At 38.4% G+C, this 23,655-nt stretch overlaps 1 protein-coding gene across 1 annotated transcript in view; it reads right to left on the bottom strand.

Annotated features, from left to right (window-relative positions):
• Nucleotides 1–1,288: 1,288 nt before the first annotated feature.
• Nucleotides 1,289–23,655, bottom strand: part of vps37ba (VPS37B subunit of ESCRT-I a) — a 37,940-nt gene continuing 15,573 nt past the window's right edge. The window contains exons 3-4 of the mRNA XM_072587406.1: nt 5,003–5,085; nt 1,289–3,917 (exon numbers count right to left, since the gene is read on the bottom strand). Coding sequence (XP_072443507.1) covers nt 3,426–3,917; nt 5,003–5,085 — 575 coding nt within the window. The 3' untranslated portion in view covers nt 1,289–3,425. The remainder of the gene's footprint in view (nt 3,918–5,002; nt 5,086–23,655) is intronic.

Here is a 23,655-nt window from a genome sequence, read left to right as displayed (position 1 = left end):
AACTCAATTTGATCACTTTCAAAACTTTTCCAGCTTGCTTTCATTCCTGTATTCACATAAACATTGATCAATGATAGACGAGCTGATGAATGGAACATCACCAACCTGTATGACTACTCATTATGATTCAATCATACAATATAGGCAATGGTAAGGCCAGCATCGATTGCTGTTTACAAATTACCCTCATGGAGGTGAAGGTAAATCACCTGCTTGCTAGGCTATATTACTGTGTCTGGAATCGCATAAGCAAGGTTTCTTTCCCCAAAGGACATTCATGAACCAGTTGAACTTTTAATTTGACAATCTGCTGGCTTCAGTCACCTGAACCACTTCATCTCTCCATACCCAGGCACTCATCAGCTTGAAACTGAAACACTGAGTAATGATCTGCTCAATGACTTAGTTTCATCATAACACAAATTCACCTCTTAAATGATTTCCCCTTTCTTGCATACCCAGTCTTCCACTGTTTACTATGACACAGCGCATTAAATCGTCCATTACCATGAACACTCCAAACTTCTCCAGCACAATACCCTTGTACATTCTTGCTCTTCCCAGACTGATCCACTGAGCAGATCCCCTGCCACCTTTTAATCTAATCACTGGTGCTCTAATTTGGGTTCCAAATAAGCCTCTCTCATTAGTTCATATTAAAAAATACAACTATATTATCTTTTAATCAATCACCTCCTCTATTGGCAAAAGAACATCCATAGTACCATGGGATACTTTGTTACATAAAAATGCTGCAGAAATACCCATCATTGAAATAAACTAACTTATGGAGCCCAAGAGAGCAATAAAGATAGTGTCTTCTGGAACTGTAGATGTGCATGAAGTCTAGGCCAATACTAGAATAATTTATCTGCATTGAGTTAATATGCTTCACAATGAACATCAGTTGTCACAAATTATTCCAATTAAAACACTGCTTGTTGCTGTAAGGATTTTGTGCACTCTACATACACTGCAACATGAGTCATAGCCTTTATGAATAGGCTATTTATGGACATCACTAGATGGAGTAACAAAGATGCATGCATAGAAATGCAGCATTGCAGTAAGACATTGTTTTGTTCAAACTCAAAGCTGAAAATATTTAGCGGTATCTCACATTTCACTCTAATGATGTTAGTTTTCCATTTAAATATGCACGATTCATGTTTATTAATTATAATAATGTAATGTTAAAAGGAGATCAAACTCAGCTCATGACTCACATGGCCATTAAAGGACATGTTTTACTGACAATCTAGAAAAATTTAAACTAGAGTCACAGGAAAAGTGTTTATAGTACTTTGGGTTTTATTAATAGAATGATTAAAATATTCTGAGGTAACTTCCTGTAGCTCACCCACTACAACAATTAATATAAACAGTTCTGAACTACAAACTTCACAAAAGTGTGTTGTCAAATATTTTACTTCAAAAAACATTTGAGATTGAAGTGCTGAGTTTTTCCTATTGTAGGCACATAGTTACCATCTATCATAACCATTTTCAATTTTTGATGGAATAAAAAACTGCAGACAATTAATCTTTCAAGCCAACTTAAGCAATTGGACCAAGTTATCCCACAAATATTCAAAAAACTGCTCAATTGTTAGATTTAAAATGTTACTATGTTACTTGACTGAACTGTAAATGGCAAAATATGCCACAGAGATTGTGCAACTCAACATGCAACTTCAATATCATAACAAAATACATTTGAGAGAGTGAACTGTCAGTCACTTGCAATAGCACATTTTAACAGAAGGTATCTTACCACCAAACTAATTTGCTCAATTTTAATATCAACAATAGGAGATTACAGTTTTGTTATTCAACATACTGCACACTACTAGTTTAAATAGTCAAATAATCTGATTACCATCAATACTCCCCTTCCTCCTCCCACTCCATTTCCCCAAAATACATACATTTTCATAAAAGTACTGCTCACATGAGCATCACAAGTTTACGAAGTAAAACATTTCCCACGGTCCCTTATGACAAATATTGCTAAGGCACATTTACAAACATATGTTCAGACTCAATATTCAGCCATATGATACCTTGAGTCATGACTCTGCTAATAAATGAAGTAGCCCATTTGCTTTTAAACCCTGAATGGAACTGCTTAATATGAATCATTGATCAGATAAAAGAGACAACTGTGCAATGCAGCTTACGGATTTAGAAGAAATCTGAAGTAATACAGTTTTCCTAATTCATCTGGTGAAATGGTCATCTGACACTCTTCCTTTAATTTTTTTTACTCAATATACTTGCACAATTTTAAGTGAATTTCATTACAGGGTAACCACTTAAAATAGAATCTAGCTCCTGTAACTCTCAATAGAAAAACTTGAGGAGGATAGTTAGTTGTAGATTATAATGTTTCGAAGAGAGGCAGAAACTTGTGGTAAGTCTGACATTCAGATACATTGACTTCAAAAAGGCAGGGCATACAACAGACAGTTGACGTGATACATTCCTTTTCATCTTGGTGCGAAGACAAGTTTTTAATCAAGCTTTATAATTAAAGCCAGAAGTCACAAGTGGCTAAAGAGAACTATGCACTGTATAGTCACAGGTTTGTAAAGATTTAAAGTGGCTGGTACATGTAATAATAAGACAAGCCAATATTTCAGCTTTCTGGCCAATCCTGGTTAACTGATCTAGTTAAGAAACTTTAGCATGACATTGAAGTGAAAAATAATCAATATTCAACCAATTTACTCTATTCATATGAAATAATGGAGATGAGCAAACCTCCCCCCCTTTCAAAAACAGTTCAGATTCAACAGAAAGTTGGAAAAAAAGCGATACCCAATCATATAGACACAAATCTTCGGTGTCCTCACCCCACCCTTTCTATAGGAACCAAAATAGCTAGCATACCAAGACCTGCCAAGATCAGTCTATGGAGAATTACAGTATATAAAAGCTGAAAAATATAAATTTTCAGGAACAAATCAACTTAGCTCTAAAATTTCCAGAAATCGGCTGCTACTGGGCTGATCTTAAATTTTAATTCACTTCCTATGTAAGTACTTGTATTTTGTTTAAATGTAAATGTTTGCATCAGTTGAATCTAATGAATTTCAACTAATGGTCTCTATCCAAAAAGTGCAACAGATTCAAAAAGAGTTATAAAATTGAAACAGTGGGGTAAAGGCCCCATTACGTCTTTGAACATTTTATCCAAAAAAAGTGTTTGCCACAAAATAGAACTTTGTTGCTATACATAATTTTTTGAAATTCTTATGAAAGATGCCATGTGGAAGGAAACTTATCATTTGCAGTCTCCTAACACAAAAGATGTAGTTCCCTATCATAGAAATATAGGTCACGTATGCTTTGAGAGACACTAAACACTTCAGCAGAATTAAAAGCACCTACACAAAAAGTGCAACGGACCCAATTTTGTAAAATTACTGCAAAATAAAACCTGGTTGAGGAGGACGCTGTCCAGCTTTCTGAGCGACTGGTGGAGGACAAGGTGGCCTGTACTGTAGTGGATAACCTAATTGAGATGTGGAAATTGGAGCACTGTTTCCGGATCTTGGTGGGATAGGAGGGAAAGCAGCAGATACTGGATAAGGAGGTACTGATTCTGCTCCCAGGGCCGCACTTGTAAATGGAGTGGGAAAGGCACCAGTTTGAACAGGTGGGGGTGGTGGAACCCTCCTAGGCATAACAGGGGGAGTGTTTGATTCCATGGAGTTAGAGTTCTGATTTGTCTGTACTGGCTCATTCGGTAGCTGTGGTAACCGTGCTTGATTTAACCCTGGTCCTTTTAAGACAATCTCCTGCAACTTCTCAATTTTTACCCGCCGTTGATGAGCCAGTTTCCTTCTATTCTGATAATGCTCAATGAAAATGTCCAATGGCACCTCGCCATCCAGAAACTCCTGCGCCATGATCTGAAAATGAGAGATTAAAACCATCAAGAGCTTTCTCAAAATGTCTACATTTTGCAACCAAGGAGAAAATCAAAACAGTGATTCACACATCTTATCACGCATCTACAATACATAACATTCATATGAACAGGCACAACTAATCTTTACATGTAGAACAGATTCATTATGGTTTAACAACTGGATTTGAAATCACTAATTTATCATTGAAAATCTGTACCAAATAGATGCTTCAACACTTAGACTTTAATGTATCAATTAACAAGCATTTAACACTCAACTATGTGCTCACCAGTTGCTGCCCATATGCACATTACTTGTTTTGTAATTAAAGATGTTCTATTTTGTTTGAATATGGAAATTTTCAAACAAACAGAATAAGGGTCTGTCTCTAATTCAGTATGACTTCCTAGTAAGAAGCTTGTTTCTTGCCGTGCAACAATATATTTTCTCAATGACTGCAATGAAATAGGTCAGTTATGTTGCTGATGTAGTAGACACGATAGACTTGGTCTCTGCCTCCTTTAGAAATGCTGAATTGGGAATGGATACTAAAACAAAATCTAAACAGCCATTTGTTAATCTCGTAAAAATTAACACTCTTAGACACCTTTGTTTAAAAGAGAGCACAGTAACAAATAATCCATTTGTAAGTGGAAATAATGGTACAATTGAAGAAGAAACTAGTTTTGTCTAGTAATCGGTGTCAGTTTTCTTCCACACAAATTTCCAAACCGAATAAATAAACTGCAAAAACCTGAAATTCAGATTAAAATGTTAACAGCTCATGAGACTAAGGGGAAAATCATAGATTAACACAAGCCTACTCTCAGCCAACAGCTCACCGCTCCACATAGATTTGTCGGATTATGAACAGGAGTGGGAAGCCAGTGTGAATATGTTCCTCTTTCATAGCCCAGGGAAACCAAACCCAAGTTCTGGGCTTAATTAAATCAGTAAACAATAGATTCAGCTTGGGACTTCCTCAATGTTTCCACCTTCTTCAGTGACATAACTTGTGGTGCAGTTACTCATTGAACAAACACCCTAATTTTTTAATTAAATACTTGGATCAGGAGATAATTTACCTCTGTTTCCTCTTCAATTTTTGCTCCTTCTGTTTGTAGCAGTGCGAGTAGTACATCTAGTGAAGTCCCACTGGATTGACTTTCTGTACAGAAAATAGTTTTATTGTCAGAATTTTCCACAAACTTAGCCATGTTGCATATTTTGGTAAACAGATGAAAATTGTTTTGATGTATTTGAAGCAGTGTCATGGAGTTTCAAAGAACACATTTTGCAATAATTTAAAATGGGATAAACGCAATCGGTATGTAGAATTAAACTGCTTCTGACCTGGGTGGCAAGTACACAATATAAGAGTGAATGATAGGATTAGTCTACATGACTTCTTAATCCTTCACTGCCATTCAATAAAATCAAGGCTAATTTTCAAGATTCATAGAACATAGAATGTTACAGCACAGTATAGGCCCTTCGGCCCTTGATATTGCACCAACCTATGAAATTAATCTGATACCCACCTGACCTACACTGTTCCATTCTTATCCATATGCATGTCCAATGCCCATTTAAATGCCTGTAACGTCAGCGAGTCTACTACTGTTGCAGGCAAACCATTCCACATCCCTGCTACTCCGAGTAAAGAAACTAACCTTGATATCTGTCCTAAATCTATCATCCTTCAATTTAAAGCTATGTCCACTTATGTTAGCCTTCACCATCCGAGGTAAAAGGCTCTCTCTGTCCACCCTATCTAACCCTCTGATTATCTTATACGTCTCCATTAAGTCACCTCTCACCCTTCTTTTCTCCAAAGAAAATAGCCTCAGCTCGCTCAGCCTTTTATCGTAAAACCTTCCTTCCATACCAGGCAGCATCCTAGTAAATCTCCTCTGAACCCTTTCCAAAACTTCTACATCCTTCCTATAATGCGGTGACCAGAACTGTACACAATATTCCAGGTGTGGCCTTACCAGTGTCTTGTAGAGCTGAAGCATGACCTCGTGGCTCTGAAACACAATCCCCCTACTAATAAACGCCAACACACCATATGCCTTCTTAACAACCCTATCAATCTGGGTGGCAACTTTCAGGGATTTATGCACCTGGAACACAGAGATTGCTTTGTTCATCTACACTGCCAAGAATTTTACCATTAGCCCAGTATTCTGCATTCCTGTCATTTCTTCCGAAGTGAATTGCCTCACACTTTTCAGCATTAACCTCCATTTGCCACTTCTCCACTAAGCTTTGTATCTTATCTATGTCCCTCTGTAACCCACATCATCCTTCGGGACTATCCACAACTCTGCCTACCTTAGTGTTATCTGCAAATTTACTAACCCATATAAAAATGACAAAACAGCGGTGGCCCCATAACAGATTCTTGCAGCACACCACTGGTAACTGAGCTCAAAGATGAACATTTCCCTCTGTCATCTTTCAGCTAGCCAATTTCTGATCCAATTCACCTTTAATCTCAAAACTCCTTATTTTTTGCAATAGCCAAACGTGTAGAGCCTTATCAAACACCTTACTGAAGTCCATATATACCAAATCAACTGCTTTACCTTCATCCGTCTGTTTTGTCTCCTTCTTGAAGAACTCAATAAGGTTAGTTAGGTATGACTTACCCTTCACAAGACCTCTTTTGACCATCTCTAATCAAATTATTTGTTTCTAGATGATTATAAATCTGATCTCTTATAACCTTTTCCAACACCTTACCCACAACCTAAGTAAGGTTCACTGGCCTATAATTATCAGGGTTGTCTCAACTTCCCTTAAACAATGGAACAACATTTGCTATCCTCCAGTCTTCTGGCACTACTTCTGTTGACAATGACGACAAAGGTCACAGCCAAGGCTCTGCATAAGACCATAAGACATAGGAGTGGAAGTAAGGCCATTCGGCCCATCGAGTCCACTCCGCCATTCAATCATGGCTGATGCGCATTTCAGCTCCACTTGCCAGCGTTCTCCCCGTAGCCCTTAATTCCTCTAGACAACAAGAACCTATCAATCTCGGCCTTGAAGACATTTAGCGTCCCGGCTTCCACTGCACTCTGTGGCAATGAATTCCACAGGCCCACCACTCTCTGCAATCTCCTCCCTAGCTTCCCAGAGAATCCGAGAATAAATCCAATCCGACCCAGATTTTCAGATCATCCAAAATTGCTAAAACCTCCCCGCTGTCAACTGCAATCCCATCTAATCTAGACTGTACCTGTATTCTCACTAACATTGCCCTTTGTCAAAGTGAATACTGACAAAAAGTGTTCATCGCTTTATTCCTTTAGTGTCCAGGAATCTGTTATTGATCTTAGCCTTGAATATATTTAATGTCTGAAATTCCACAGTCCTTTGAGGTAGAACATTCCAAAGATGCACAATCTCCTGAGTGAAAAGGTTTCTGTTCTTCTCAGTCCTAAACAGTCAACACCTTATGCCGAGATTATGTACCTTCATTCTAGACTCTCCAGCTTGGGGAACCAGCCTCTGGCTGAAACATGGTTCAATGAGACCAACCCTCATTGAAGATGGATGCATTCCATTCAATTTTTCCACTCAGGACACCTTCAAACAAGGATTCTAGTGATCCTGTGTGGCACCATCTTTAATGCATGTATATCCTTTCTTAGGGAAGGTGGCCAAAACTGCACATTGAAATGGCACCGGAAGTACAAAGTCCTATATAATAATGAGACTTCTTTACTCGTGTACTTCAACATCTGTACAATAAATTAAAATACCATTTACTTTTCCAAATGGCTGCTGTACTTAACTTTGTTTTTCAAGGTCACCCAAATCCCTTTAAACAATATTTAACAGTTTCATACCATCAAAAGATATTTCTGTTTTTCTCAAAGTTAATCTCACATTTCCTCATGTTGCATTCAATTGATCCACTCACTTAGCAGGCCAATATCCCATTGGTGTGTTGCGCACTTAAGTTTGTTATTGTTAGCAAATTTTGATGTGCTGTATATCTTCACCTACCATAAAAAGGTTGTAAGTAGTGAGGCCTCACTGACCCTTGCAGCATTATACTAGTAAAAGTTTCCCAAGTTGAAAATGATCAGCTCTTTGCCTGTTATCTTAACAAATCTCAAAACATTCTCATATTCTATGACATCTGAGGTAATACATTAGCAAATGCCTTTCGAAAAATCTAGATACATTCCCCTTTTTCAGTTTCCATTGTACATCCCGATAGTTACATCCTTAAACAATAACCATTAGGGACAATCTCCTTTTAAGAAGTGTTGACTCCACCTAGTCACATGATTTTACAATTGTTTTGTTACCAATTCCTTACTGACAAACTCCAGCAATTTCACAGATGAATGTCAGATGAACTGGCAAGTGGCTCCTTGCTTTCTCCCCACCCGCATATTACAAAATCTAGAGAATTTTAGAAGATCAGAACCAGTGGATACACCTTTATCACCACCTCTAAGAGCCATATGATGGAAGTCATTGGGCCGAAGCTAGTGGTTAGTTTTTAATCCCAGTAATAAAAAAAGTGATGAAAAAATTAATTACTTGTTTCCCCATTATATCTGGTATTTGCATACATCTTCTATGAAAACAAATACAAAAATATTTGCATATTTTCTCATTCTCCATTATAATTTATTATGTCTCAGGCTTTTAAAGACTTTTCACGATATGTTATTTTGTTTTGAGCAGTTGTTACAATGGGAGAATGACTAGCTTCTCACTGGCTTACTTGTATAGCTGGTGTTCTGTCTTCATCAGTCCTTTGCTGATTTCTAAAAGATTCTAGTCCTTGAGTTTATTACCACTCCTGGAAACATTAAACACCTTTTCAAGCTAAAACCATTCTAAATTGCTCTGATTAGCTGCAATGAATTACTTTCACAATGGAGCATTTATTCCTCAATGAAACATATTTATGGAGAGTTGTGAAATTTTTTTTTTTAAAACGTTCATTATTGTTCATCTATTGTCAGATAATTTAACTTCCCAATTCAACCTCGCAAACTCACCCCTTATGTCTTTGCAATTGATGTTGAAGACTCAGACTCCAGATTTGGATGTGCGTATCAGTTGATCTGCATGTGATATTCTAACAGCATAATCAAAAACAGCCTGCTCCCGATTTGGTTGAATGCATTTTATTCACAGGAAATTTCTTGAATATATTTTATGAAGATCGTTCTTTAAATACTTTTGTCAATTTGATTTGTCCAGTCAAAATCAAAATTAAATAATTTATCTGAGTACCCTTTGCTGCAAGTTCCTCTTCTTCCTTAAGAGGAACAGTATAGCTACTGTTAGAGGTGCTTTCAACTTCTCTCAACTGTTCCTTATTCTAATACCGCTCCCCCCACCCCCCACCCATATAATTCAATTCCCATTCCTTCCTCATTAATATTTTTGTCATACTATAACTGACCCTATGTTTGCCCCAACCCATTCTCTCTCCCCCTCACCATTGAAGTATTGCTGCAAGGGCCCTATAAATTAAAATCTTTCTCTCTACTCTACACATCCAATTTTCTGGTGTTTAATCCAAAACAAATTGAACCATGTGCCAAAGTCCTGATCATTATTTAGGACCTAGCTCTTCAAAACGTTCTCAGCAGAATCAGTAGCACTAGAGTCAAAGTGAAATATTAAAGTTTACAGCACAAAACTAAGTAGGCAACTATATCAATGGTGGCTTTTTAAGAACAAAACCAAAATTAATACCACTAGCTTGCTCACTTCCATAAACCCTCTGCTTTCAAGTGCTCATTCATCTTTCCCTAAAAAGCAAAACTGCCTCAGCAAGTCTGTCTTGCCTCATTCACTCCTGAATGATTTAAAACAAAAATTCCATAAAACATCCTTCTCTGAAGCAGCAGTGTGTCTTTTTTCAAGAACATAATTTTCAGCACCATTTTTTCCACGGTTTTAATACATCTATTGTTTTGTTTTAATTCACTTATGACATGTGAGCAATAAACACCGGCAAACCAGAGATGCTCATCTTAGCTGCCCTTGAGGGGGTGGTGGTGAGTTGCCTGTTGAAGTGCTATAATCCAGGGACCGTAGCTAGACCCACAACACCATTAGGCCATGAATTCCAGAAATTCGATTGTGAAGGAGCAACAGTATGTTTCCAATCAGGATGATGAACAGCTTAAGGGGAACTTGCAGGTGGTGGCGTTCTGATGTATCTACTACCCTTGTCCTTTTGGTGGAAAGGTTTTGAGGATGCTGCCCCAGGATCTTTGGCAAAGGTCTGCAGTGAAGTTTGGAGATTTTAACACACTACTGCTACTGAGTGTCAGTGATGGAGTGACAGCGTTTGTGGATGTGGCACAAATCAAACAGACTGCTTTGTCTTAGGTAGTTTCAGACTTCTGTAGTATTGTTGGAGCTGACCCATCCAGGCAGGTGGGAATTACTTCACCACACTCCTGACTTGCCTTGCAGATAGTGGACAGGTTTTGGGAGGTCAAGTGATGAGTCCACTTCGTTTTCTGGTCAATGGTTTGCTTGGGCAGGTGGCTGGATTCAATGATGGTAACACCATTTAATGTCACTGGGCAGTAGTGAGATTGTCCTTTATTAGGGTTGGTCATTGCCTGGCATTTTATGACACAAATGTTGTTATTTGTCATTCTTCAGCCGAAGCTGATACACTGTCCATGTCTTGCCGCACTTCAGCACAGACTGCTTCAGTATGAGGATTCACAAATGATGCAATCATTGGCAACTGTCCCCACTCCTGACCTTATGATGAAGTGAAAGCATTTGATGAAGCAGTTGAAGATGGTTGGGCCTAGGATTCTATTCTGGGGAGCTCTTGTAGAGATGTCCTGGAGCCGAGATGACCGACCAACAACTATTGTCCGAGGTACTATGTATGACTCCAATTATTGGAGAGTTTGCCCCGATTCCCATTGATTCCAGCTTTGCTACGGGTCCTTGATTCCATACTGCGTCAATTGTGGCCTTGATGTCAAGGGCTACCACTGTCCCTTCACTTCTGGAATTCAGCTCTTTGATTCATGTTTGAACCAAAGCTGTAATGAGGTCAGGAACTGAGTGGCCTGGTGGAATCCAAACTGGATGCCACCCAGCCAGTTACTGCTTCACAGCACTGATGACACCTTCCATCACCTTACTGATGATTGAGTGTAGATTAATGGCCAGAATAACCTGTCAACCTGGTTAAGATATGCTTGGTGCTGCTTCTGACATGACCTCTACATTGAACTACAGTTGATCTCCTGACTTGATGGTAGTGGTTGAGTTAGGACAAACTGGGTTATGAGGTTGCAGATCTTGTACAAGGACAACTCTGCAGATGACCCACAGATCCTTATGGATCCCCAGTCGAGTTGCTAAGTCTGTTTGAAGGCTGTTCCATGTAGCAAATAGACAGTGCCACAGAACATGATGCAAGGTATTCTCAACAACATGAAGGTGGGACTTCATCTCCACAAAGACGGTGTGGTGGTCACTTGTACTGATACTATCATGGACAGATGTAACTGCAGCAGGCAGACTGGCGAGGATAAAGTCAAGTATGCTTTCTTCTATTGATTCTCTCACAACATGCCCACAGAACCAATCTAGTAGTCATGTCCTTTTGATTGGAATCAGCTTGATCAGTAGTGGTGCTACAGAGCCACTCTTGGAGGAGGACATTGAAATCTCTCATCCAGAATACATACAGTACCCTTGCCATCCTCAGTGCTTCCTTCAAATGTTGCTCAATGTGGAGAAGCAGAGAGTCATCAGTCAAGAGAGCACATCATGTGATCAGCTGGAGGTTTCCTTGCCCATGTTTTATCCAAGACTTCATGATCTCTAGCATCAATATTGAGGACTCCCATGGTGACTCCCTCCTGACTATGCCATCACTTCTGCTGGGCCTCTTCTGTAGGGGAGGCAGGATATACCTAGGGATGATGATGGTATTGTAAGGTATGATTCTGTAAGTATGATTAGGTCAGGCTGTTACTTGATTCATCTGTGAGACAGCTTTTCCAATTTTGGCACGTGCCTCCAGAGGTCAGTGAGGAGGACTTTGCAGGGTTGACAGGCTTGACAGGCTTGTTTCAACCGTCATCATTTCCGATGCACAGGTGGCCTGTCTGCTTTCATTTTGTTTGAGACTTCAAAGTGGTTGATACAACCGAGTGGCTTGCTCAGCCATTTCAGAGGGCAATTGAGGGTCAACCACGTTGCTGTGGGTCTGGAGTCACATGTAGATCAGGATAGCAAATTTCCTCCCCTGGAGATTAGTGAACCAGATGGGTTTTTCCTACCATCAATGGTTTCATAGTCAACATTAGACAATTCTAGATATTACTGAATTCAAATTCCATCATCTGCCATGTTGGGATTTGAACCCTGGTCCCTGCAACATTACCAGAGTTTCTGGATTAATAGTCTGACCATTAGTAGGCAATCACCTCCTCTGGCATGACAAAAATTGTACAGTGCAATTGTGGTTTGACTATTGTCTTCTGCAAATTCATCTTAGTCAGTCAATCTCCAATGGCACTGTACACAGGAAGTTGAGATTAAGTGTAGTTTTTAAGAATAATTTCAAAATGGAACATGAGTGTGGAGTTAAAACAAACAGCTACAAGAAGTGAAATGGTTAAAAAGCAGCTCAAACATACGGGACTATCAAGTTATTTTTAATCTAGACAATTTTCACTTTTATTTTGTTGGAAATAATGTGCTTATAAAAGTGGGTGTATTTTCCTGCCCTCAGCAGGAACCATGTTGCATTCAAGAGGTTAATTTTCCAATGACTTCAAATTTAACTAAGTCTAAACAAAACCGCTAACATGCTTCAAAAGTAGTGTTTTCTTGTATGTAATTGCAGTTTGAACTTCTGAATGCAGCTAGTTGCAAGTCCAATAAATTAACAAGTTAAAAATAATACTCAACTGTTTAGCGAGAAGTAGCACTAACAGCTATATCAGACCTTTCCTCCTGGCTAGTACAAGTTTAATCTAAACAAGATATACTATAAACATCTTGCTCAGCCTGACCTCCACAGTTGGAAACAAAGTCAAATCTTCTGACTGATAAATGTTGCCAAATACCTTTTGAATCAGATGTATTAGAATATGCATCCACCTTGCAACGTGAAGGGAGAGGTTTGCATAACCTACACACGTTGGAAAACAGACTACACAGCACTTCGATGAGGCAGATTCATGCCAATGTTTCCCCGGAAAGTTTCAATTTTAGTTACGCTAAGGTGATAAGGTGGTATTATCCAAAGGGACAGTAGTTGAAGGGACAGCAAAAGCATCCTTGGAAGTAGATCACCCACCTTTCAACAAGAGGCAGTGAATGGAAATCTAGGCATAAAAAAAGTGGAAAATACTTTCTCCGTTGCATTTTTTATTTTATAAAAAAAGGCAAGCAGGCTCAACAGCAAATATTAGTTCTTTCAAATTTATCTCACTTCACTGATTACTGCTAAACTGGTTTCACATAATTAAACTGAAAACCAAACTACATTTTATTACATTGGAGCAAAGCAAGTTTCCTTTTAAATATCTGTGAAGGATTAGAGCAAGCACTTGTCATTACTTCAATGGTTAATAAAAGTATGTTGATTGTAAATTAATCTCTTTCCCCACTAGCAGCTATCACCTCTGTTGGTGAATTGGTAAGAGGTAGATTCAGATGCACATGATTCTAGAGAGATTTTCATCAGCATTAAGTAGTACTAGAGACTATCAACACTGTTCCTGTACTAATGTAATAATCTTGGGTAATACTGAACACCACAGTTTGGACAATGGTCTCAAAAAAAAAGTGCACTCAAAATAATTTCCTTTTTTTATTGCCTCTAACCTGTTGATCTTTTTTCTTGTTTGCTGCAAGTCAAACAAGCTGCATCTAATCCTGGTTACTTCTTCCAAATGATTCTTTTTCATTAACCTTTCTTTCTCTTTGCTTGCACGTCAAGTTTTACACATTTGCAAATTACCAATCTTCCAAGCCCATATTAATCTCAATAGTCCTCCATACCAACAAGCTGGAGGTAGCAGATGTGACTCCAAAAACAGCTGTGGATCAACAACTCAAATGCTATGAACCTAATTTGATCAGCCTGCAAAACAATTCGACTTCAACAAAAGATGTTGCTGCCTTTCCCAATTTGATGGTGATTAAGAAACACGATCAGCTTGCATGACTAACAACTTGACAGCACTGCAAATAATTCTGTAAGTAAGAAAATATTCCTGTGGTTCACAATGGATTCTATTAGTAATTAGTGTAGCGCTATCTTGCCAAAACAGGACATTATTCACATAGCATCCTTAATAGGCAGCAGGTTAGTCCAATGCATGGGCATCATTGGGACAACCTAATAGTATCTGCAACTTGCACCTACAATGCACAATTCCAACATGGGTTACTGCATAGTGATCAACAGCTAAACATTCCTGGCCAAGGTTCTTTCCTGCTGCTCAGGGTGCAGTCAGCAATTGTAGCTGCCCACCGCTACTGTCATGTCTACCCTAGCACAGACGGTTAAACCTGTAACCTTTCTTTAAGCCATCCCACTTACCTTGGATAAGCAACAGTGTCAAACCTCAAGTCTAGATCTTCCAACAACAAAAAAAATTAGTATCTCCACAGTGGTTGCAGTTCAGTAAAAGTATCACATTTTCCAGTCACCATGGAAACATTTCTCACACCATAATTTAGATCAGTTAGCTTAGCAGAAATTGTCAAGTATTGTCAAGGCTCCATACTATGTAATCTTTATTAATAGGACCAGTGAGATGAATTAAAATACTATTTGCTTTCCTTTTAAAAGGATACTTGTGTGCCACAGAGGCTGTCAAATCAAATCAGGATAAATTATGTATTTTCCATACCAAATGTTAAACACTTGGGAAATCTCAATTTTGTTATTTGTTTGCATTTGCTGAAAGACCGATTGCCAGTTTAGTTCTCCCATGCCTGGGATGTTGTTGATCACTGATGCACTGTGATCTTGGGCCACTGCCAGTCACCTCCTATTAGATCCAACACAACACATTTCCCTTTGCTTCAATTGGTGGTCAGCATGAACAATGCAGAAATGTATTTAAAACAATTAAGTTTCCATTTCATTTCAAAACCAACTAATGCTATAAATGTATTATGGAAACAAAAACATAAAATACTAGAAATACTCAGATGAGGTAGCATCTGAAAGAAAGGGTTGATATCACAATCTGAGGCCCTCGTGCCTAGATTTTCTATTTCAGGTTTCTAGCATCCGCACTATTTTCCTCAGGTCTTTAAAAACTTCTTTTTTGCTTGATTTTAATAAGTTACTTAGGTGCCTTGCATGATTAAGTCTGAACACACTTCGCCATTCCTTTACTTCCAAACTTCATGAATTGACTTCCAACGGAATTCACAATGGCCACTAACAGAACTCAAAATGACTGACTAAATTAAGAAATAAAATTACAGATTTAATCTGCACAATGAATTAACCCTAAACTGGTAAACTTTGATCTCTAATGACACAAAAATGTAAAATTATGCTGATCTACAAAATTTCAACTTTTTCTTTTGCATTTTTATATTTGATTTAGAATGGTTATACTTGGCACTTGGCAACAGGATTTTAGTTTGTAAATAAACTTTTGCTAATGAAAAAAATTCGATCTTTGATTTTTACATCAGCTATTTTGCTTTTATTTGATGGTGACTCGTTGCTGGGATAGCAGAAGTCAGCTTGTCTGCAGTTGGGTGTTGTAGCTGAGCATAATCCTGCCAATGTGAGTAGGAATGGGAGCTCTGGCCAATTAACTCAAGTACAGTACACCAGGATCAATTATGGCTATCTTGATAGCAATCTTTACACATAGGAGATCAAACCTTTCTTGATCCGTATCACCATATCAAGCTGAGGTATTGCAACGGGTTACATTTCTGTATTTAATGCTGTGCTTAACAGCTGTAAAGGTTTGTGTTTTTTTTAAATCTTGTAACCTGCTCATTGCTTGGTTACCTTTACTTTCACCACAGTAATAAAAAAAGATTCATAGTGTAAATGTGGACTAGTCCATACTACATATTCTCGAATTTTTGTTTTGTTTGAATGCTTACAAGAATAAACAAAAAGAAATCCTGAGGATACTGCCATTAACTACACACGTGATACTAAAAGCTCTCATTAGTTCAGTTATTTTATGCAAAATTAGGTAGAGTTCAATGCTGGGACTAAATTTGAATATAGTTCAACCAACCAATTATTTCTTCTGGCCTTGCTAATTTCAATATGATAGATCTACTGCCAAGGCACAAAAATCTTCTTTGGCCAATTAGCTGCTAGCAAGAGACTTCAAAATCAGACCAGAAGTGGAATGGAAAAATATTCAAGATGCCCTTTAGAAATACATGATATCTTCATGGAAACAACAGTTAAAAGCAGTGTAGAGCCTGTAAAACTGCACCAACTAGGCACGTATCCAGCTTGAGTAGTGAAGGGCTATGAATACCCACTGACTGCTGAACAATTGTTTCATTTATCTCCCCTCCCATTAAGGAGATTGCTGTTCTGCATCACCAATTTTCATGCCATACAGTGATTTAGATTCCAATTATCTACAATGCCCTGTACTTTGTTGCAGTTGGAAGATTGTTTGAAACATTTTAAAAGGAAGTCAGTGTCAATGCAGAGCAGCAACTGTGATAACCAGCTCATGCATTTTACAAATTAACAAATTAAAAACTGAAACAATTTGGTGGCAGCCCGAGGTAATGTACATTAAAAGACACATACTTTGAGCACAGAAGCTCTGTAAAATTAGAAAAATACTAAATCAATGGTAAAACAGGATTCTCTTTTTTTTTAAAAAAAGAGATCATTGGAAATGTATTGATATTGCCTTTATCGTAGCAAGATGTCAGCAAATCCTTCCTGACACTGAGCTACACAAGACAGACCAAGCTTTTGGCATTGATTAAAGAGAGTGGCCTTCAAGAACCTATTAAAAGAGGAAAGGAATTATGGAGATATAAATGTTTTAATATGAGGGAGCAGAAGTTGAGAAAATTCCAGAACAAGGCATTTAGCAGCTGAAAGCTCACCTACTAATGATGAAATACTTAAAACTTAGGAAGGTGCAAGAGGCCAGACTGAAAGAACAGAAGTCTCAAAGGCTTGCTTGGCTAGAGGTTAGACAGAAAGGGGTGAGGCAGGTATGTAAAAGATTTAGGAGTTGTCGGACTTGGAGACATGGAGGTCAGCAAGCACATGGGTGTAAGGTTCATTGGATAGGTAGTTAAGATATGGACAACCAAACTTTGCACGTGCAAAGTTATGCAGGATGTAAGATAAAAAGCAAGCCAGTAGAGTATTTATCAAGTCTTCAAGTAAAAAGGTATGGTTGCGAGTATCAATGGCAGAAAACAATGTTGTAGAGTTGAAGTCGGATAATATTATTGAGCTACATGTAGTCAACACTAGTGATAGAGTGAATCTATGGTTGTAAGCTTATCTTGTAGTCAGGCATAGCAAGACTGCATGGTATGGTTCAGGTTCAGATGACTACCAGGAGTGTTTGGGCCAAAGGCAATAGCAGCAGTCATTCCAATATTTGGTTAGAGAAATGTTTTGTTCATCCAATATTGTGACATCAGACAAGGTGTGACAAATCATAAAGCAATGGGATCCAGAAAGATGATAAGAGTAAGAGCTGAATGCTGGCCGTGTACATTGGAGACCTGTCAGGTTTTAGGATGCTAATGTCCAGGGACAGGTAGCACGCATGACAGCAATAAAAAGGGAGCCAAATAGAGATTACTGGGGATACCAGTGGTAACAACACAAGTCTGAGCAGATATTACAAGCAATTCTGCAGCTTTGCTCCATTAGTCAAAACACAGACAAGCAAAAGCAGTTCCACCCTGCTGACCAGAGTAAAGGCAGCAGAGAATAGTGTAGTCAACTGTGACAAAGGCTGCAGAGGCAAAGGAATAAAGTTCATCATGGATATAGTCATCAAGATGGTTAGATATTACTTTAATAAGGGTAATATCAGGTCAGTCAAACTGCTTAAGAATCTGAATTGTTTCAATGAGACCACATCTCATTCATCTAAATTCCAACAAGTTAAATTCCATCCCAACCCGTTTAGCCTTGTCTCCTAAGACAACCCCTCCATACCAAGGGGCATCCAAGTGATTTTTCTCTGAACTGCCTCCAAAGAAAATGATATATTTATTTAAATAAGGGTACCAAAATTGCTCACGGTACTCCACTTGTGACCTTACCAGCAGCTTGTACAGCTGCAGTAAGACTTCCCTACTCTTATCCCCCATCTCCCTTGAAATAAGGGCCAACATTCCATTAGCCTTCCTAATTACCTGCTGCACTGTGTGCTAACCTTTTGTGTTTCATGCCCTAAGACCCTTTGTGTTGCAGTTTTTCTCCATTTAAATGATACTGTTCTTTTGCTCTCCCTTCCAATATAAATTTTGCATTTTCCCACATTATGTTCCATTTGTCAACTTATTCAACCTATCAATTTTTGTCTGTAAACCATTTGTTTCCCTCTCACAACCCTGCATTTCCATCTATTTTTGCAAATCTGGCTTCCTTCCTCCAAGTCATTATCAGTTGCAGTCTCAGCACTGATCCGAGCGGAACCCCACTGGCCACAGGTCACCAATCTGAAAAAGACACCCCTGTACCCACTTACTGTTTCCTGCCCATTAGCCATTCTCTATCCATGCCAATATATAATCTCCAACACTGCAGGCTCTTAGCTTATGATTTAACTTTTGAGGTGCCTTACTGAATTCAAAAAGAGAATTCGTTATTTAAAATGCTTTTTAAGACAAAGCTACAAAAACAAATACAGGTCTTACAGTAGATATTGTCTCAGATTCGGATACAGTGGGGTTGGAGATGTCAACCCCAGAAATATTGGATGTGTACAAAGGTTATGTAGGAAGATGGGAAACAAGTCTGCTGTATTCAAGTCGAGATAAGAAAAGGAATGGTTGCAAGAGTCAGCAGATGGACTGAAGCAGAGCTGGAGTCAGATAATGTGGACAATGGCAGTTTAGGTGCTAGAGTGAATGTATGGTTAGAAGATAATCTTGCAGCAACAATAGTTTGATGGTCTAATTCAGATACTTCCAAGAACGTAAATGTCATCTAGGACACAGTTTGCATTTTGTTGCATAACCAGACTCTCAAGAATTAGCCTTTTCAGCTATCAAAAGGTACACCATACGATGACACCCAGAGTGGACTATTTGCTGTGCCATTATCTCTCAAACAGAAGGGTGCCAACAAGAGTTGGATAGGTTGTGTCTATATACGGAACTCAATTGTACACTGTTCAATTGCTAGTTAAATGGTATGTTGATACAAAGATGATAACAAGAGGACTGCATGTTTTGTATGGTGGATATGTTGATCATGTATGCAGTATCCTTTTCAACAAGTAGTTAATAAACATTCAAGTGAGACAAGGTCAAGTGTAAACCAACAACCTGGTTTTATCTTGCATGAAACACATCAATGAACATGTTTCTAATGAGATCCCTATCTGCGTTCTCCTATCTGGCATGATAAAATACAACTCTGCATTATTATAACCTCAATCAGGTGAATGACAAGAAGTAGGCTGGGGATGGGGATATTACTTTCGTCACACTACTTTCCACACGATTTCTCTATTGCTGTGTTTTGTGAAACCCAAAGGATTTTTTTTATATATAATCAATGGTTATTGTGTATTTGCTGGATTAGCACATTATAGTCACTGCTTTTTAAAAAAAAAATCACATCATTCAGGAAAATTAAAAATCATGCTTGTAGATCATAGTGGAAACAGTTTATTCAAAAATCAGTAGTTCATTCAATCCAAGCCTATCCTGCATTTAATCATCAACTACTGATCTGCATTTTGACTCCATTCATGTCCTTTTATACCCATGTCCAGCAAAAGTCCACTGATCTCAGATTTAAAATTAATGGAGTTGGAATCTATTTTGAGGGGAAAAAAAAACAAGTTCCACATGACCAGCACCCTTTTCATGGAGCACTAATTCATGTCCTGAATGGTCCATCTCCGAAGTTAAAGCCTGCTTTCCTAGATTCCCTTACCCAGTTTGTTTTACCTATTCTTTACAACATTTTAAAATTTTAACACTATCACTTGTCAACTTTCCAGATGCCAAAGAGGAAAAATTGTTGGCAATAATCAACGGGTCAGGCAGCATCTGGGCAGCGGAAGTAAACCATCTGTTCACATAACAAAATCAATAACTGCTCTTGTTCAAGCTTTTTAAGCAGGAATATAAAATAAAGCTAAAGTATGCAGCATCTCCTTAATATAAATCGTTGGCGTGCTGGTAAAATTCTGGTCAATCTGCATTGCACTCTTTTCCAAGGGCAATATATTAAAAGGCGAAGTGCCTGATTACTCCATACTGTGGTCTAAACTTTGTAGCAAAACTTCCTCTCCTTTACATTCCAGTCCCCAAGTTATAAAGGTCAACATTCCATTAACATATTAGATTATCTATTTCACCTGACTGCTGCATTTTAGTAATGTGGATTCTCACTGCTCTATGTTTTCACCACTTCGTTGCTCAAAAGTATCCTTTTTGATGCAAAAATGTATAATCTCACATGGAAACGTGGGAGAAGCATTGACCCTTTGAGTTTGTTCCACCGTTCAGTGTGATCACAGCTGATCCTCGATCTCAATACTACATTTCCACTTTCACCCCACACCTCTTGATGCCTTTAAAATCTAAAGAACTTTCAATCACTTTCTTGACCACATTCAGTAACTTGGCCTTCCAAGGTCAAGATTTCCACGGCTTCGCTTTCTTTTATGTGAAGTAAGCACTTTTTTCTTGGCGGGGGTGTGTGTGTGTGTGTGTGTGTGTGTGTGGTTAGCAAGGCCCTGTACAATTACAGCGAGAAATTCCTACTCCTGTACTTGAATCCTTTCGTTATGTGGCAAACATATAATTTGTCTTTCTTATTGCCAGTTGCACCAACACGCTTGCTTTCCACAACTGGAGTACTAAGGGGACACAAGTCTCAGTGCACCTCCGTCTTTCTCAACTTGTCATTAATATCATAATCTATCTTTGCTACCAAAATAGATAACTTCATATTATAACTTCACCCATGTGTTTGCCAACTCACTCAACTTGTCCAAACCACAAACATCTCCTTATCCTCTTCATAGATCATCGTACCGCCAAGTTTAGTACCATGTGCAAATTTGAAAATATTACTTTTAGTTCTTTCATCAGTATCATAAATATATACAAGAATGGAATATGAAATGATTAATTACTACAGCCGCCAGTCTAGAATAGCCTACTTTCTGCTTGGTTCCTCAACATATTGCCCTGAAAACTGTCACATTCACACTCCAGAAAATCCTCCTCCACAATATTATTAGTCTGGTTTGCTCTATGTATTTGTAAATTAAAAATCTTCTGTGATTGCAGATATACCCTATTATTTCTCATTTTCTTGTTTCATGCTTTCCCTCATCTCTGTACTACTATTGGGGGCTTGTAGACATCAAACAAAAGTTTATACCTCGATGTATTTTAACTCTAACCGTAAAGATTCAACATCATAACTTTCCAAGCTAATATTGTTCCTTACTATTGCATTGATTTCTCCTTTACTAACAATGCCCTCCTACCTTTCTTAACCCCCTTTTCCTCTGCCCTACTAAATTAATGAATACCTCTGAATGTTCAGTTCTCATCATTTGTCACCCTGCACTCATGTTTCCATGATGAAAACTGCACCATAAACATTTTTATCTATTTGTGCAGCTAACGTACCTATTGCAAATCCTCCTCATACATTACCACAGCTTTGCCCCTGAAATCTCCTTGTAATTCTAAGCTACTTCCTTTTACTTCCAATTGCTGTGTGTCACCTGCAAACCTGGCTTTATGGCACTTTGTTTCAACTGTCATTAAAAGTGTAGATCCCAACACACATTCTTGTGTCGAAAGCAACTCCTTTGAGTACACACCCATTATCACTATCAAACTTCCAACCTGCTTAATAATTTGCCTTTAATCCTAGGCTTTAAATGTAATAGTTATGTGGCACCTGATCGTGATCAAATGTTTCTGGAAATCAAAAGTTCTGTCTATGAATATTACATGTATACTCAAAAATTGGTTACGTTATATTTAATTACATAATATTTGTGTTACATATATTGCATTTTCCTGGCATCATTCTGCCTTAGTTCCACAGACTGAAAGGCCTCAATAAAACAATATAATCTGTAATAGTATGAAAGCACACCTGCATTTATGGTAACTCAACTTTTTTTCTGCCATTAGTCAACACAGTCCATTTTAAAGTCTAATAGCATTCTGAACATACAGGATATTTCATACTTCCTTTGGAACATTACCAGAGGCTCCATGCATATGGCGGTTAAACCAGCCAATTGTGGCACACATGCACCATGGCCACTAGGGAAGTTTGCTATTATCACAATATGTTACTTGCTCATTTATACAACATTCAATGACTTTGGATTAGTGGTGCTGGAAGAACACAGCAGTTCAGGCAGGATCCAAGTAGCTTCGAAATCGACGTTTTGGGCAAAAGCCCTTCATCAGGAATAAAGCTTTATTCCTGATGAAGGGCTTTTGCCCGAAACGTCGATTTCGAAGCTACTTGGATGCTGCCTGAACTGCTGTGCTCTTCCAGCACCACTAATCCAGAATCTGGTTTCCAGCATCTGCAGTCATTGTTTTTATAACATTCAATGACTTGTCAGTTGCTTTGATTTATGTTATCTTTTCCAGGTTTTTAACGAAACAGACTTGCATGTATTTCTGAAATATCTAAACAATGCCAAATGATTTTGGAGCAAATCCCAAGCATTAAACTTATTTTATTAAAGTCTTATATCGGATATACCTTACATGCATTTGTCCAATCATTACATAAAGTGGTTTCTTTCATTGTAGTATACAGAGGTGAACTGATCTGGGGAAAAAAAAAATTCAGCGCTTTTGGTTTTTTTTCCTGTTGCTACAGAGACATGCGATGGCACTGATGTCTAAGTCTTCATTGGTCTTCACTGATCAGTGCATTGAGTACAGGAGTTGGGATGCCTTGTTGCAGCTGTACAGGACATTGTTGAGGCCATTTTTAGAATAGTGAATTCAATTTTGGTTGTCCTTCTATAGCAGGAATACCTTTAAAATTGACAGGATGCAGAAAACATTTACAAAGATGTTGCAGAGACTGGAGGATTTGAGCTATAGGGAGAGGTTTTATAAACTGGGCCATTTTCCCTGGAACATTGGAGGCTCAGGAATGACCTTAGAGGTTTATAAAATCATGAGTGGCATAGATAGGGTGAACAGATAACATCTTCCTCGGGTGAGGGAGTCCAGAACTAGACGGCATAGGTATAAGGCAAGAGGAGAAAGATATATAAAAAAAAAAGGGCCAGAGTTAAGTTTTTCAGGCCAAGAATGGTGTGTGTATGGAATGAGGTGCCAGAGGAAGTGGAGGAGACAGGTACAACTGCAACATTTAAAAGGCATCTGCATGGGTGTATGAAGAGGAAGGGTTTAGAGGGATATAGGTCAAATGCTGGCAAATGGGAGTAGGTCAGACTGGGATGCCTGATTGTCGCGGATGATTTGGACCGAAGGGTCTGTTTCGGAGCTGTGAGACTCAGTC

Source organism: Chiloscyllium punctatum, chromosome 17 (assembly GCF_047496795.1).
Source record: "Chiloscyllium punctatum isolate Juve2018m chromosome 17, sChiPun1.3, whole genome shotgun sequence".
NCBI classification, from domain to species: Eukaryota; Metazoa; Chordata; class Chondrichthyes; order Orectolobiformes; family Hemiscylliidae; genus Chiloscyllium; species Chiloscyllium punctatum.
This window is presented reverse-complemented; position numbering and strand designations above follow the sequence as displayed.